The sequence below is a fragment of the Vulpes vulpes genome, chromosome 5 (assembly GCF_048418805.1).
Source record: "Vulpes vulpes isolate BD-2025 chromosome 5, VulVul3, whole genome shotgun sequence".
NCBI lineage: Eukaryota > Metazoa > Chordata > Mammalia > Carnivora > Canidae > Vulpes > Vulpes vulpes.
Window position 1 is genome coordinate 25695699 of NC_132784.1, and position 17617 is coordinate 25713315.

At 37.9% G+C, this 17617-nt stretch overlaps 1 protein-coding gene across 1 annotated transcript in view; it reads left to right on the forward strand.

Annotated features, from left to right (window-relative positions):
- Positions 1–17617, forward strand: part of ARHGAP15 (Rho GTPase activating protein 15) — a 608203-nt gene that overhangs the window by 465129 nt on the left and 125457 nt on the right. Inside the window, exon 12 of the mRNA XM_072757649.1 lies at positions 14802–14936. Coding sequence (XP_072613750.1) covers positions 14802–14936 — 135 coding nt within the window. The remainder of the gene's footprint in view (positions 1–14801; positions 14937–17617) is intronic.

Genomic DNA, 17617 nt, shown 5'->3' on the forward strand with positions numbered 1-17617 from the left:
GTTTGCAAGTGAGGCGACAGTGTTAGAAACAGCTGTGCCATTAACTTCCTGTATGAACTTAAGCAAATTACTCAAATTCTCTGGTCCTTAGATCTTTACACGTTAAGTGTGGATAATACTACTTTGATTGGTTGCTTTAAAAACTACATAAGATCCTGTCTTTAACGTGCCTGTCAGGGACGCCTGGGTGGCTCAGTGGTTGAGCGTCTGCCTTCACCTCAGGGTGAGATCCCAGGGCCCTGGGATTAAGTTCTGCATTGGGCTTCCCTCAGTGGAGCCTGCTTCTCCCTCTGCCTATGTCTCTGCCTCTCTCTGTGTGTGTCCCATGCAAAACTATATGAAATCTTAAAAAAAAAAAAAAAGTGCTTGTCACAGTAACTGGTACATGATAGGTGCTAGGCTCATGGCTTTTGTCATCACTGTTATTATTATTCAACTTTTACTTCTATCAATTAATTCTCATATTGACCTATCCAATCTTTATCCCCCTTTACTAAAGGGGATATACAAATACTATTCAAATACTCAAATGTCTACCAGATATTGCCACATGAAAATGTCAATAGCATACCCAAACCAAACTCCCTGGCATCTTACTGCTGATAACAAATTGAATTAATAAAACAAACAAACAAACAAAAAAAACCAAAAAAACAAAAAAATCTAGCTACTCTTTTCAGGTGTCCAGTGTAAGACAGCTGCATTGGTACATCGACATCCTTTTAGCTAAAAACAAGAGTGGTCCTTGACTCTCCTTTCCTTTTACCACCACTACTTTTATTAAATCTCAAGGTCTTACATAGCCTCATTTTTGCATTTCTATAAACACTACTTAGTTCTGACCTTCATGAGGCCTTGGACTATTATAATAGCTTCCTAACTAATTTGTATCTTCCTACCTTCTCATCTCTCAAATGCATCATTATATTCCCAACTGATTTATCTCCATAGACTATAGTCTGAATGAGATTATTTCTCAGTTCAAACTTTTGATGGTTCTCAGTTGTCTAAAGGAGAACATTTATACATTTAATCTCTTAGCCTGGCAGTTAAGGCATACCACCAAGTTCCAAACTGAGTTCTCACATTTGAGTTCTCACATTTCATAACTCACCTTCGCACTACCCATAAAGAGACTGCTTGCCAAGAATCAAACTTTTATCCATATCATCTCTGTTTGCGAGAATAGAGGCTCTCAGAGATTCTGATTCAGTAGGTCTGGGGTGTAGTGTGATAATTTGCATTTCTGATAATGTCCAATGTGATACTGAAATGGCCAGTCTGCATTTGTAGAACCTTCGCCTACAACATGCTTTTTCACCCATCTCAGTCATCAACATTCTATGAATACCTTACTGTCATAGCCTCAGAGAAACTTCCCCTGGCACCCCAGTCAGAGCGAACCAGTCCATCCTCCGTGATGGCGGAGTGACTTCCAGCCCTGGAGCCCAATGGACTGGAGTCTAGCTAAATACTTGAGTGAACTTGGACAAGTTTCTTAATTTCTGGACCTCCATTTCCCAATCACTAAAATTGAACTAATAATAGTTCCTATAGTATATGTTGGTGTGAAGATAAAAAAGATTCATACATGCGAAGCACTTAAAATAGTACCAGAGAAATGCCAGGCTCTATTATGTTATCTAGCAGTTTATCTCTTTAATCTAACACTCCACTTGGCCATGTGATAATGTTTGGGGTTTGCAGACTTAAGTCCTTTTTTAAATATTAAGTTCCCTGAAAATGGAGACCACAGCATTGTGAATCCCAAAAACACAGCCTTAGGCTTAACACTTTACAGATATCCAGCATAAAACCATTTTAATTAAATCAAAATTGAGAAAAGTTTGCAAAGGGATCTTAAGTAAGTAAAAATCTTCTAAACAATAAACAAGTCATTCATTTCTTTTTCCCTCATCATAAAGATGAAAAAAATGAGGTCAATTATTAATAATACATTGAAAGTAGGTTTGCTTTTTCCTTTGAATTTTCTAAACTCTATAATTAAAACGACTTCAAATTGAAAGATTGTAAAGAAGAAATTAATCTTATTGGTAAGTAAAAAGCAAATCCCATGGTTGATGATAGATATGACCTGTTAGCAATAGTTACAGTTTTATACTTTCTTTTCTTACAATCAGCGTGTGGAGACCAGCATAATCCAATTAATTGTAATTCCCTTTTGTAGAGTCAGGAAAGTAGTGCATGATATTGAAACACCATTGAAGTCTTATCTCTAGTCAGATAATCCAAACGGATTCTCATTTCCAACTACCAGCAGGTCTTTCTAAACTTTAGGAAAATAGAATATTTTGACTTCCCTGAACCTATGATAGATGTGATACACAATAATTGGTCTCGGAAATTTAATCCTTTATACAAGCCTAACCATCAGTTTTCTATACCTTCTCTGCTCTGTAATGGTTTCATCAATACACCTGATGTCTTTTATTTCCTGACTTCCTTTTAAATATTTTTTCTACAGTGAATATGCAGTATTTTAACACAGCAGAGCCTCTCAACTGAGCTCCTTGCTCATGGTGCCTCTTGGACACCCCACCGCTCATCTGTATGCTCACTCCGATCTATCCTGCTCACTCCTGCTCACTCCTGCTCACTCCTGCTCACTCCTACTCACTCCTTGCTAGAATGTCACTGTCCTGCCACTGTCCTCCAGGTGACTTCAATTGTAAGGGTCTCATGTTTTGGCCTGTGTCTTCCTTTCCATCCTCAGCAATCTGAGATATGGAACCTGTACATCTGTGCGCTCCAGCAACCTGTAGTTCCACAGATGTATTGTGTTCCCTGGTCCTAGGCATGACTGTCACTTCTCATGTTCTTTATATACCTTTTCCCACCCTCTTCCCCATCCTCTACCCCACCATTGTCCATACAGTTGCCCATAAAATAAGGTAATCGTCATGTGACACCTCCTCTGGGAAGCCTCCCTTGGCCACCTTCTAGGGAACGCTAGATCCTCATCTGCTATGTTCCCAAAGCCATCCACACTAAGTTATACAGTAACATTTTCCATGTTCTATTGTAATATTTTTTTCTTTTTGTCTGAATTTCCTCTATATATCTGCGAGCTTAGAAGCCAGGTCTCCATTATATATTGTTTCACCCCAGCAGCTACAACCTGCCCAGTACAAAACTGGAGTTCAGTGAATATTTGATAAGTGAATGAATGAGAGACTGAACAACCGACTTATATCTTCAGGACTAAGTGTTTTGAAAGAGAAAAATCAACAAAGAGAACACAAAAATTGTGCTGTATATGTATGTGTATGTAGACCTACTGTTATCAGCATTATTATTATACCACAAAGAGCCTCTCCTGTCAACGGAGGTTAAAATTGGACAACTTTATCCATAAATGGTAAAAGGGAGCACACCAGGCATGAGACACTAGGCTAAGCACTGGGGATACGAAGATTAGTATGAACAAACCTGTTTGGAGGAGGGATACCAAAGAAACTTTTTGGTTAAGTCAGTAAAGTTAAATTATTTAGAGTGTGCCCAGGAGTGATGGGATTATCAGGGAGGATTAGAAACGTGGTAAACAGGATCTGAAATGAAGCCGAATATAGGCCAGAGTCAAGACTCGCAGCCTAGATCTCTGAGTAACAGCAGAAAACATTGGCAGAGACCCAGGAGTTAGTGTCACAGGTTTGTTTACTGTTAGGGTGGAAGAGATGCAAGCGAGCAGAGTGCCTGGTCGCAGAAGCCTCCACTTCCCACATCCCTCACTCCAGCTTCATCCACTGACTTTTGTGTGCACTGTAACCAGAGGATGTGTGTGATGAGGTTAACCAAGTACAACTCTACTCTGTTTGCTGAGAGAGAAGTTCCTATGGGCCAGAACCTCCTGGGCTGCTTGGAAATGTGTCTCAGTCTGAACAGGTCACCTGAGACCATAGCAAATGATGTCTTCCTGTCTTTCTACAAGAGTAATTGCAGAAAACCCTGAGACTTGGGAAGGTTACACAGCTATCATCATCATCATCATCATCATGATCTTTATTAAAGAGGTACTTATTAAGCAACTAATTGAGCATTTCTTTGTATTCATGAAGCAAATAGAAAATTAAAAGGGTAGCTTTTTCTCCAAAGACAGTGCAATCGTAGCAATGATATTAAGGAGAACTTGAGAATTGTCAGGACTTCAAGTGATTTTTATACCATTTCTTAAACTTCTTGCAATCCTTGTTCTGTCCTTAGAATTGCTTTTCTTCTCATACTTCTTACACTTAGCACAGCATTAACATCGAGTAGGTGTCTCATAAAGTGTTTTGATGAATGAATATGCTAATTAATTCGGTCAATATTTAATTTGTTCAACTCTATACTACTAATTGCTGAAATTGACATAAATGGTGGGATTCCATTCATTCATTTATTTTTGGCATGCTCATTCTTTTTTTTTTTATTTGACTTTGTTTCTATTTAGTATCTTATTTCATCAGAAAACCATTATTTTTTGTTTTTCTCTTTACTATTTTTATAATTTAAATTCAATTAATTAACATATAGTGTATTATTAATTTCAGAGGTAGGGTTTAGTGATTCATCAATCTTACATAACACCCAGTGCTCATCACATCATGTGCCCTCGTTAATGTCCATCACCCGGCTACCCCATTCCATCCCCACCCCCAGCAACCCTCAGTTTGTCTCCTATGATTAAGAGTTTCTTAGGGTTTGTCTCTGTTTTCATCTTACAGAAAATAGTTATTGTTATTAGGGCTTATTTTCTTACTTGTAGTTATTATTGTTATGTATCGTTAAGCATCAATTGTTTACCAGTTATTGTCATTTAAATATTCAAACTTTTCAATTCATTAACCAAGATCTTTATGTGTATTTTTAGTCTAAGTCTCTATATTTCTCCTCATTTTATTCTTCATTTAGTATTTTTTCAACTATACAATTAAAGGCACAATTTATCTACAGACATCTGAGAAGAGTGATAGGCAGTAATGAATATATGTTCCCAATGAACCGTGCTCTTCAAATATTGTGATGGTAACATAATTGGTGCACTAGCTATGAGGGCAGTTTGGCAAGGTCTATCAATAATTTAGATATACAGACAATCTTTGATCTAGAAACTCCGGGTCTAAAAATTTGTTCTGTTCACACAGGTATATACTTATACTTGGATATAAATGATCTAGGAACAAGATAACTTATACTAGCACTATGCAAAATATTCAACAATTGAAAACTGATTAAGTAAATTACAGTACATCCATAAAATTAAATATGCAGCTTTAAAAAAAGAACAAGGAAGCTCTTTATGTCCTGATTTTGAATAATCTCTATGATATATTGGCAAGGGAAAAGAATCAAGATGCAGAGCAGTACATAGATTATATTGCTGTTTATGTTTTAAGTGGTGGCGGAGGGTAATATTGCTTGAGTATAGAAAACGGCTTTAAAAGGATACATAGGAAATTGATAATACAGGTTTTCTGTGGGGATGTGAACTGGCTAGCTAGGGATAGAGTAGAAAGACTTTTGCAGTATGTATTTTAACTATAAATTGTGTGAATACATTTTCCATTTCAAAATAAACAAAAAATTTTAAAATAGAAATAAGCACCACACTCTTCATATTAAACAATGTAGGTTTTCAAGCATTGCATTATCAAGTGTTTTGACAATTTTTATCAACTACTTTTTATAGCTCCTTTGTAATAAAAACAGCCCACATTGTGAATTATTTGCATGAATTATGATTCCTCAAAGTTATGGTAGAAAGGGACACAAAGGTGATTTTATGCTCCATATCTTTGAAAGCTGGAGACCCTTGGAGTTGGATAGGCAGTCCCTCTTTTGAGGATGGAAAAAAAAAATCTCTAAAACTTGTCATTCACATCAAACAAAATAACCGGTTATTGATAATAGATTTCATGAGAGAATCTGTATCATTATTCTGGACTTAAAATATTACAGACACAGAATTAAGAAAATAGTGTTATTCGGTGGTTTCACAAAGAAACTGATGCATGGAGATCTAGAATTCTGTCTAATTTTATACAACCAATTGTAAAACTTACAGATCTCCTAATTCTGATTTCATGTACCTTTGTAGAACTCTGGGCAATACAAAATAGAAAATTTATTTAACTATTCCCATGAATCAATTAATAATTTAGGGGAAAAATTATCCCAAATAACTGCCAAAACGTTCTCTTCATTTTTGATATCTTTTTTTTTAAAAAAAGATTTTATTTATTTATTTGAGAGACACAGAGAGAGTACAAGCAGGGGGAGTGACAGAGGGAGAGGGAGAAGTAGACTCCCCTCTGAGCAGAGAGCCTGATGGAGGGATGGATCCCTCAGGACCCTGAGACCATGACCTGAGCTGAAGGCGGACACCTCACCAACTGAGCCACCCAGGCACCCTGTTTTTCTTATCTTTAATTGAGATCTAGGAATTGAATGGTTTCAATGAATGAGAGGAACACTCTCTTAATCTACCAATTTTATTTTACCTTTTATTTCTGTTTTCCTGATGGAATATTTCCAGATGGAAGACTTCTAAACTATCAAAAAGCCCAGGTCTTCCTGCTAAATGATACCATTTCTAACACCACAAACACCAACCATGTAGTAAAAGGAATAATAAAAGCTGGAAATTGTACTAGATTCTGAAAACATTCGCCAGTGTCTGGCTGACAAAGAAGATAATGTCCAAATAAACTTTCTAATAATGTTATAAAAAGCCTGTACTAAATCTTTTATGTACATTACTTCACTTAATTCTCATGCAAAATTAGGAGGGAGAGTTGACAGTTCTTATTAGACAGTGAGGAAGCTAACACTTTAAATCACATGTATGCATATGCATATACCTACAATAGAAATGTTATCTGTAGACGGGGATTTATAGGATTTAGGTGTATTTATTTCTTAGGTATCATTATGAGATATGTCTTGACCTGACCTTCTGTTTGATATTTACAAATGTAATATAACTTTGAGGGAACAAATAGCAATGGTGTTGAAATTTAGAGCCGATAACGAAGGAAACTCAAAAATGACTTTGTTGAAATGTAATCCTACGGATTCTCTACCCTTTGGAGTATGTAATGTATGAAATCATCCATGGAATTCAAACAAATTCAGAATCTGTTTGGAGAAGACGGTCAAATAAAATGAACCATTGTGTATGGTGTCTGCAGAGCACAAAAAGCCTTTGACTGAATGGAAATAAGAGCAGTGTTGGAAGCTCGGAGTATGAAAGGAATTAAAGAAATATATATTGGTACCATGAAATATATCCTTTTTTTAAATGTATGATCCTAACAAATAAAGTCGATTCATTTTTGTTGGTGGTGGCGTTGTTGTTAGACGCTGAACAGGGCTACCTCTCCTCCAATGCCTAGACAAAAAAATATGTAAAATCCTGGAGAGAAGCATAATGTCAATAACAACATTTTATAAGGTGGCATTATACATGGAGTTATGATGATGGGGAGATGTTTTATGGTATGCCATTATAAATTAAAAATGCACAAAGCAGTGACACATTTGTTATACTTTCCATCTGTGGTGCTTGCTTCACAAGTTTCAGTTGTACCTATTTATTATGTTATTATTTACATTCAAATGAAATCTGAGGAAAAATAAAAATAAGACGTCTCATTCCTGACCCAGTTCCTGTGCTGGATACAGTGGAAGGCTATTTTGCTTCCTTCAAAGAAAGTAACTGAAGATATTTTATATTAGCTTGTGACAATATTTGCATGCCTTGGGCTTCTTAAGTGATTTGCAAAGGAATATACACAACATGAAATACATAGAAAGCAAGCCAACACGGCATGCCAAAGCATCCCATTAAGAAATGAAAGCTTGTATTTTTTGTCTCATCTTGTTTTGCTTTGTTTTTAGCTTTAGTATCTTAGAGAGTTTCTGGTTATTTCCTTGGTTCCTCCCTCTTTATTACTAATTTGGCCAGACAAAACTGTATTTTGTAGGCCCGGTGGCAAAACCACCCACTCTGCACGCAGATGCCACCATGTTCTCTTACGGTAAAGTAGCCATTTTTAACTGGAGGCCTGCTCATAGCTTCCTGGAAGTTACTATGATAAATTCTAAGGACTAAACCTCTTTGGTTTTGGAGTACAAAGTTTCATATTTAAAACCACTTTCCTCCTTCTTTGATAGACACCACAGCCATAGAAAAGTGATTTAACTTGCATTGAGTTTTTCCTGAGAACATTTTAAATGTTCCCTAGTATTTTGTGTCTGAGGCTATAACAGCAATGAAATATTTGCACTTTAGAAGTAGTAGGTGGAAAGAAAGAATGAGTAAGAAAATGGCAATCATAATTTTATTCTTTGTCCAAAAGCCACGCTAGAGAGTACCCTGCATGTTTATAGAGCAAATCATTTGAAACAGTTGGATTGAATCTAGGTAGGCAAGCTATTATCTAATTAATTCCAGCTCCAAACCTGTTCTCTTAATCTAAATAATTCTTTTATTCAGTTGGAATAGCCTAAACAGGTTTCTGTTGTCTATTATATTTCATTAAGGTGGCATAGCCCATGTATGAAGAAAATGTTTAGATACAATCCCAGAACATGACATCTTCCTCTTTGGAAACCTGTGGGTATTATATTCATTTTTTAGGGCTGCCATAATAAAGTGCCACAGACTGAGAGTTGAGTGGGATCAAACAACAGAAATTTACTTGCTCACAGCTAGGAAGTCAAGAAGTCCAGGATCAGGGTGTTGGCAGGGTTGCTTTCATCTGAGGCCTCTTTGCTTGGCTTGTAGACGGCCGTCGTCTTCACATGTTTCTTCCCTCCGCACACATCTGTGTCCTAATCGTCTCTTTGTACAAGGACGTCAGTCATATTGAATTAAGGCCCAGCCATATGACCTCATTTTACCTTAATTACCTCTTTAAAGGCCCCATCTCCAAATACAATCACATGCTAAGGTACTGAGGGTTAGGATTTCAATATATGAATTGGGGGTGATACAATTCAGCCCATAACAGACACATTTTGGAGGTGATATGTTTATTCTTGGGGTTTGTTCTTGCTTGTCTGCAAGGTCAAAAGTATCTTATTCTAGGGAACATACATAAGATGCAAAATGTCTAGAACTTAGTCTATAATCACTTGAATAATATTTCCGAGCACCTGGTGAAACCCTCTCCTTTGAGGAATATAAAAGAGCCTTAACAGCTGTGGCTTTGAAAAGCACCCAATACAGCCCCGGTATTTAGTCTCTATTCTATCTATGTTTACTTAATACACATCAAGTGGACTGACAAATTAACTGGCCATTTGGCCAAGTTTCCTAAAATAATGTCCTCACTGAAGTCTCCTGTTAGGCCCAAGATGCTGTAGGAAGGGGCTATAGTGAGTGCAGCACAGAAGGATACTACTTTTGACACAAGGTTTACATCACTGTGTTTGAGAATTTGGAAGATCTTTAATCTACTGGAAATCAGAGTGAACTACCACTTTAAGGGAACAACACAACAGGAAAGGTTGAGCTAGTTGAAGGATTCAACCAACTTTTTGATTCACTCCTTTAAGTGCTGAACTAAAAATCAGCTATGTCCTTGTAGATAAACAGGGTGTCTTATCCACTTTAATAACTAATCTTCTAGTTTGATTTTATGGCCAAACATATTATTATTTTCAGATCGGTAGCCCCTCCGGCATCTCTTTCATTTGTGCTCTGGCTTTCATGTACCCAGTGGGCCTTTCAGATAAGGTTTCCGAATGGTCATCTGCGCTAGAAGCAAATACCACATCCTTTCTGAGAGTTTCACAATGTAATAGGTTCTTGTCACCATACTAATGAAATCAGAGCTCTTCTCCCCACATCCTGGGAAAGTTGGGGTATCTTTTCCTCTTTTTTATTACAACAGTAAAAGAAAGTTGGAAAGAAGCCTTAAAAGGGCCATGGAAAAAAACTACAAGGTAAAAATGCACTTGTTCTTCAATACACAAAGAAGTGCCTCCCTTATTCTTATGTCTCTACTCTTATGTGGCTTCTGGATAGTTCACGTTATCCGCAGTCACATTTCAATCAACATGGTGAGTTTAGTGAAAATGAGACCAGATATTGCAACTTCTGGCTATACCAATCTACAGAGCAATATCTGAGAAAAGTGATGATTGATCTATTAAACCTGCCTTTTTCTTGGGGAATTACCAGGACTGGTTGTCACTATCAAAGGCCCATCTTTCAATTCTCCATTTTAAGAAGGACTATTCCAATTGTTATTATCTATTTTTTCTTTCAAATAGAAGTAGCTTGATATAGGTATTTTTACTTAAAATAAATAAAATACACAAAAAACCCTGCAAGAAAGGGCATTTCAAGATGGCCTTATACAGGTATACAATATGTAAATACATGTCTTCGTGATCTCATAAAAGAACCATAGTATTTGGATTCTAGGGCTTGACCTATCTTCAATTCTGTTTAAATGCTTTAAGCCAAAAGCTATGACCGAAACGAATTTAAGAAAACCTAATTAGAGGGCCAGGAGAAATCAGCACTATTATCAGAGTAAGGATTGAAAGAGATCGTGATACAGCCAGTCTTATTCCTAGGACTGGATTCCAGCATCTCAAGTTTCTGTTGATGTCATGTGACAAACTGTGTCACACTGAGGCAAATCTCCTAAAACAACAGGATGGTTTATGCTCTCTGCTTAGTATTTCCATTGACTTAATCTCTTATATATTTTGCCTTTCTAGCTTTGATTCACCTTTCCCTTCATAGCAGCATCTTGGATATGTTTATTTCCTTGTGCTTTCCAAATGTTTTTCAGATATGTTTTCTCATTTGATAACAACAACTCTCCTTCTAACTATCTTCATTTCCCAAGCAAGTAAACAGGTGAATTAGTGATAAATCCAGGCCTGGTGTTTTGTTTAATCTGTTTCCCACGCAATCACATGTCCTCTTCACCGCATCACCACATGACAGTTAGCTCCTGCCCCTGCCCTTGCCCCTTTCCTAATGCAGTTTCTTTTTATTGCCAGTTTGTTTTATATCTGTTTATAGAAGAATCTGTTCCTCCTATAAATGAATAATTACAAAAGATCAGTCAGTTTACAGGTAAAAGCATAGCCTCAAGTAAGACATTCAGGGATAGAATGTAAAAGTCACTATCTTGAAGTAATAGTCATTCCACTACCACTCACAATGAGCATTTATTTGCCTTTTCCCTTTCAGCTTCTGCCAGCCAAGATTAAGTCTGAATGTAGTAGTTTTGAGGGGTGGGGGAGTCTGCTGGCTTTTTATTCTGGATTCATCACTTGTCAACGATGGAAGAGTTACTTAATCTACCCATGCATCATATTCCCTGTCTGTAAAATGGAGATGATGATAGCAATAGCATGGACCTCACTGTCTCATTGAGACAATTATGTTAGATAATGAATCTAAAGTGCATAGCATAGTCCCTGTATAGTGTAAGCACTAAATAATGGTTATTACTTTTGTTGCAAAGCACCCTGGAGTGTGGTCGCATTAACTTTATTCTATAAAAGATTTTGACTTTGTCCATTATAATAGCCAAGTCTTAAGTTCTTAGTAAAGAAATCTCAGTAGGAGTGTATGTAGTTTTTTTAGTTCTCTGTCTACCTCAGGTAATGTTCAATAATCAATATTTATTGGATAACTTCTATAGATTCTTATGGCTCACTCTAGTGGTTCTCAATTGAGGATAACGCTGTGCTCCCGAGAGAGAGATAGTTGGCAATATCTGGGGGTGTTTCATCATCACCACTGGGAAGTGCTCCTGGCATCTAGTGAATTAGGACCAGTGATACCCCTAAACATCCTAGTAGCACAGCACAGCCCCCACAACAAAGAATTAGCTAGTGCCAAATGTTAATAGTGCTTTATTATTGAGAAACCTTGCTCTACTGAAAAAAGGGAGAAGCGTAAGATGTTACCATCACTCACGCAGATAAGTTAGAAAGTGTCTACCAAATGTGTGTCTATTCAAATGTGTTTATAATGATACCTGTTAAAATCAAGATGCAATTTTGATTGGTTCATTTTGTATATGGATATAACTGCATGTTTAGACAAATCACAGTGGCCTTGGAAAATATTCCTTAAAGCCCTCTGGTTTACAAGTAATCTTAAAATAGGTTGGTCATGAAAAAACTTAATATAAAAATTAGATTTTATAGTTCAAAAAATTCTTTCCAATTGCCTGTCATATTATTTATTTAAGCGATTTGTGGAGGGCTACACATTGTATTGTTGTTTGAATGAAAAGTACATAGTGGGAATGCTGGTTTAAGTAATACAAGTCAATATTGATATTATTTGTTATTTTAAGTGGATACAATCAAATGGTATTTATTGATTGGCAAATTTTCTTTTTTTAATGTATATTGAAATATCCCATTTTCAGAATCACTTGAATTAACTGATATTTATTTGGAGGTGACAAATATCAATGGTCAAGCAATTGTTTGTTCTTATTGTTTTCTTGCACCAGATAAAATCATTCCCTTTTTTACCTCCCGAACACTTTCCTTTGGCGATCTTGAACGTGTGCACCAAGATGGCATTTTTGTCTTGGACTTTTCTGATAAATTTTTGGTAAAGATAGTTGTGTCTGTGAGAGCACATGTGCGTGTGTGTGTGTGTGCGTGTGTGTTTAGGTTTCCACTTAAAGTTCAGTGCCAAAGCTACAGTACTTATACATTTTCTAAATGTGTTTTAAGCAATAAGTTGTACAACATTTTTAGAACATGTGTTAAGCTATTTCTCTAAGAATGAAGCTCTTAACAAAACATAAGCACTCTGCATGAGATCTTAGCAGCAAAGTGCTTAAAAGATAAAGTAAGAATTGGTACCATGGGAAGAACACCAGCTGTAGAGCGCACAGGTCCATTATGAGAAGTATGGTAGTGGGTAGGGAGAAAATGATTTAATCAGGAGTAAAACCAATTTTATTATAAGGGCACGCAGGGGGTGTGGCACCATAGTGAGAGGGACATTTCAAAATATCTGACAGATTTCAACAATGTGAAAACCCCGTTCTTTAAAGTGACAGTAAACCCCATCAGGTCTCCCTTTTTGATGCTATTGTTAACAGTTGACTGTTTAAAGCTGGCCTGCTAAGATGCTGTCGGCCTATTTCAATAGTATGTAGCCAAATAAAAGACTAATTGTTGAAATACAATCAATCAAAAATGATTGCAGGGCAGAAAGAAGGTCTCCTCCGCTGATTTTGTTGTGGATCATATTATTGTGTTATGACTGAGGTAAGAATGAAGACGGAAAGGAAAGGAGAAAATAGCCCATCTGAAATAAACAGATCCACCTTCTTTCCTTCTCTTTGCAAACATCCTATTGAACAGGAACGTCACTTACCAGCCCTGGAGATAATAGTCCATTTAGAAAAAGAGATCTGATAAAGATTTCGGCTAAGATTTTAAAAGGACATGAACACTATTAGCAAAGCAGCCCATGCAGAGATTCCCTACAGTGACAATTCTCAGCTTTTCTTACATTTTGGGGGCAGATTCTCCTCTGCTTCATAAAACTGACTCCAAGGGGGCATGGTGGATGCGAACCCAAGACATCGGTAAAAAAACAAAATTCCAGTTGACCAAATAGCTGTTAAGTTCTGGCCAGGAGACCAGGCTTTTCAGTTCACCGCCGCCCCACCCCCCCCTTGCCCCCAGGTGGTTTAAAATGATTAGCTTTATTTTTTTATTCAGCCCAGAGTCCAAAATCCTTTTCATGTTGCACGTTTACAAGGACAAATGCTACGGATCCGCAGCAATGCTTTCCTGCCTTGCTTCCTTTTAGTTGTATGTAAAGATGTTGCTTTCAGACCCTGCTACATCCGCTTCTTGGGTGAGAAGGATTCCAGACTTCCCTTCTGAGGGTGAACAAGAAGAAAGTCATTGTCCAGCGTCTCTTCGTTTCTCCTAAAAACTTCACTTTGGCATTCATGGTCTTTAATATTTAAATGTCTCAGCTCACTCAGGCTTCCCAAGCAAACATGTCTGTTGTTTCTAGCCGGAGTTGGTAAGCACTTGTGGTTTGTCTTTAGTGTGTTATCATTTTTGACAGCTTTGCATAGCCTCTGTAGGCCAACAGGGGTCTGTCTAATATTGTTGCTGGGCACATTTTCCTCGCTGAGATGGAAACTAAAAAAAAAAAAAAAAAAAAAAAAAGATATTTTTGAAGCAGTAAGAAGGAATTAATATCCTTTCTCACTCAGTATTCTATTCCTTGCTGACTTTATATTCAGCAAAAAAAAGCAAAAAAAAAAAAAAAAGTGTTACCCATTATTCCCTTGTACATAGCAAGGCTAACACATGTAAAGCAATAACTCATTTTCTATTGCCATGTTTAGCATATGTCTCCTGTTGGCTCAGCAAGGCCTTTAGGCCGGTCCCTTGAGCCGGCCATCATTGGCAACTCTTAGCCCCTCGGCCTCAAAACCAAATAGCTTTGAATCATGTTGAGCTGTGATGCTAATTTTCATACTGATGCATTATGGGAATAAATGTATCTGACATACTGTGTCAATGGCACTGTCTCTTTGTGTCTCTTGTTTTTTTGTTAGCTGCATTCCTACAGATGGTATTCCATTGAAAATGTTCCCTTCCTACGGAAAAAGGGGGAAAAAAAAAAAAAAACCATGCACAGCACCAAACCTCTAGGTGCAGAAGGCTGTTAACGGTTGCTGATGATAGTAGGCAAACATTAACATAATAATTAGTGTCTTGTAATTGTTTCATTAAAACCAGTTGTTCCATTTCTCCTCGTGTTTTCCCAGAAGAGAAGCTGAATTTGGACGACAGCCAGTGGGAGGACATCCACGTTGTCACCGGAGCACTGAAGATGTTTTTCCGGGAGCTGCCTGAACCGCTCTTCCCTTACAGCTTCTTTGAGCGGTTTGTGGAGGCGATCAGTAAGTAACCTCACAGCCAGGAGGCCTTGGTGCACTAACCTGGCAGCCTGGGATTATTAAGCAAACAATAAGGATGACAGTGATAGTCATCATGGAGATGATGATAGCCCCAGCACTCCACGTGTTTCATTGCAGTTGTGTGTTTTGGATGGCTTATTTTTATTCCTGGCCCTGCACTATTATCTGAGCTTGGTTTTGGTTTTTGGTTTGGGGTGGGTTGTTGTTGTTGTTGTTGTTGTTGTTGTTTGTTAAAAAAAAAAAAAAAAAGGATGGGTAACCTAGTTAGAGCGGCCAGTGGTTGACTTAAACCTCCTCCAGTGAAAATAGCTCCTGGTGGCATCTGTTTCAAAGGGATCACCTTTGGGATTCTCAGCACCTGCCTTTAGGGCTTAGGAATTGGCAGTGGGTTTGAGTACAGAAGGGTCCTGAAAAAGAACTTAGGGGACTTTCATGACATTTCGTTAAAGAGGTGTTAAATCATCAACTAAGGCATCATGTTCTCGAGACTCCCTCAGCCTTCAACCACCAACGCTAGTAAATAGCTACAATTTGCTTATGAACAGGGTAATATTAAATTAAGTAATGGCAGGTTTCTTCTGGCAAACTGGTGACTTTGTAGGAGGTTGGATTGCATCACATACTAACCAGTCGTCACTGTACACGCACTCCGTGAAGCTTCCTTTTCTATTGCTTTTGCATTCAGAGCACACACGCTTAAGTAAACATGAGTAAATGAATGAGTGAAAGAATGAATAAAAATCTTTCCAAATACAAGGAAACTTTGGCTATTGATGCTTCGAGAAGCACCTACTAGTACACCTAAATTTAGTATCTTGGGGTACACTTACTATAATTGTGACAGCTTGGGAAAAGTTTCCTGGCAAGCAAGCTGATTCAAGGAGGGAAAAGAAAGAAAGAAGAAAGAAAGGTAAAATTAAAAAGCTTGCAAGCCTGGCAGGAGCTTAATTAAAGTCCAAATGAGAAAAATCTCCAAGAAAAAAAAATGCTCTGCTTAGGAGGTCTGATACCGGATGGCTGTGTGTGCAGTGTTCCCATTAGTGGGAGTGGGGATTTGGGGGGCCTGTATGCCCTTTTATTCCATTTCCCATTTCACGGTCTTCATGCTTGTTTACAGTTCTGGCCACCAAATGATATCAAGAGGAATAGAGCACAGTTTATCTTCCCAGGGTCTCTCTCTTGTTGTCTGCTCACAATTTCAGATTTTCTCGTTGTCATTGTTGCTCTTGATGAAGATAGTAGCAGGTGCTCTAATGATGGGTTTTGAGGTGAGGCTGGGGCTCTTATCCCCTGTCATGACTTTTTATTTCAAGAGCTTTCTGCTTCTCCAGGAGAACGGTATTTTATGGTCCCCAGGCTCAACTTTTTAAAAGGAGGAATAGGGCAGCCCAGGTGGCTTAGCGATTTAGCGCCGCCTTCAGTCCAGGGCGTGATCCTGGAGACCCGGGATCGAGTCCCACGTTGGGCTCCCTTCATGGAGCCTGCTTCTCCCTCTGCCTGTGTCTCTGCCTCTCCCTCAATCTGTGTCTCTCATGAATAAATAAATAAAATCTTTAAATAATAAATAAATAAATAAATAAATAAATAAATAAATAAATAAATAAATAATAGATAAATAAAAATAAGCCTGCATTTCCATAACAGCATAGTTCAATATTCTGTCTTGGAACACGACGAACATGAAAGATCAGTGGCAATGCTAGTGTATTGTTCTGGTGGGAAGTTGGGGACCATGCATTTTGGTACCTATTTCTGATTAAATGTATTTAAAGGAGTCCGACAGATTTCACATCACAGCCTCCAGGCGTTTAGGTGAGCATCACGTTTTTGTAAGCATACTTGTACATGTGCTGATTCGGGAGCTGTGATATAGGCACCCATCGTTTCAGCTCCCTGTGGTTTACCTGATTCTAAAGCTATAAAGCAAGCCATTCCCTTAGCTTAACATATAGGGGAAGCAGGCCCACAGAACCCATGTGAGGGCCTGTCCTTTGACTCTCTACAAAGAGCAGGACCATCTCTGCATGATTCTAGACTCCATCTCCACTTAACAGAAGGTTAAAAAAAAAAAAAAAACCCAGAATGTTAGAAACATTGGCATAGTCAGAATGGAAAAAGCAGAACTGAAGTGGCAACGTGCTATTGTGACTAATGGCTATTGGGAGAGTTTTTACCAACACCTATAAAATGGATTATGGCAAGAACGAAAGAGAGTGTTTAAGAAAGTCCTCTGAAAATGTAAGCTACCGTGCAGATGCTCACAGTGTTTCTTCAGTGGAGCTGTGTTCTGAGAATGTAATATAAGAACAAGGAGGCAGTTTTTCCTTCATTGCTTAAGACAAGGAGAATCAACCTGAACAACCTTGCCTTTACCTAACTCAGAATAGCACTTAATTATTTCTTACTCTGTAAGAGAGAAGGACTAACCGACAGGGTTGTAGGGCGGGGAGATATGTTACAATGTCGGGCAGAGACCTATGTTTACTAACACGTGTGTTTTTGGAAGAATCTTGAATTTAGTTCTGGTGTTCGAAACTCAACTAAACTCAGCTCTAGGTGGTAGTTCATATTTAAATATCTTTAAGCAATGGGAGAACAGCCAACTTCTTTTCAGCAATGGCAAAACTACACCAGGGTAGGTATTTTACCCCATGGTGCACCAG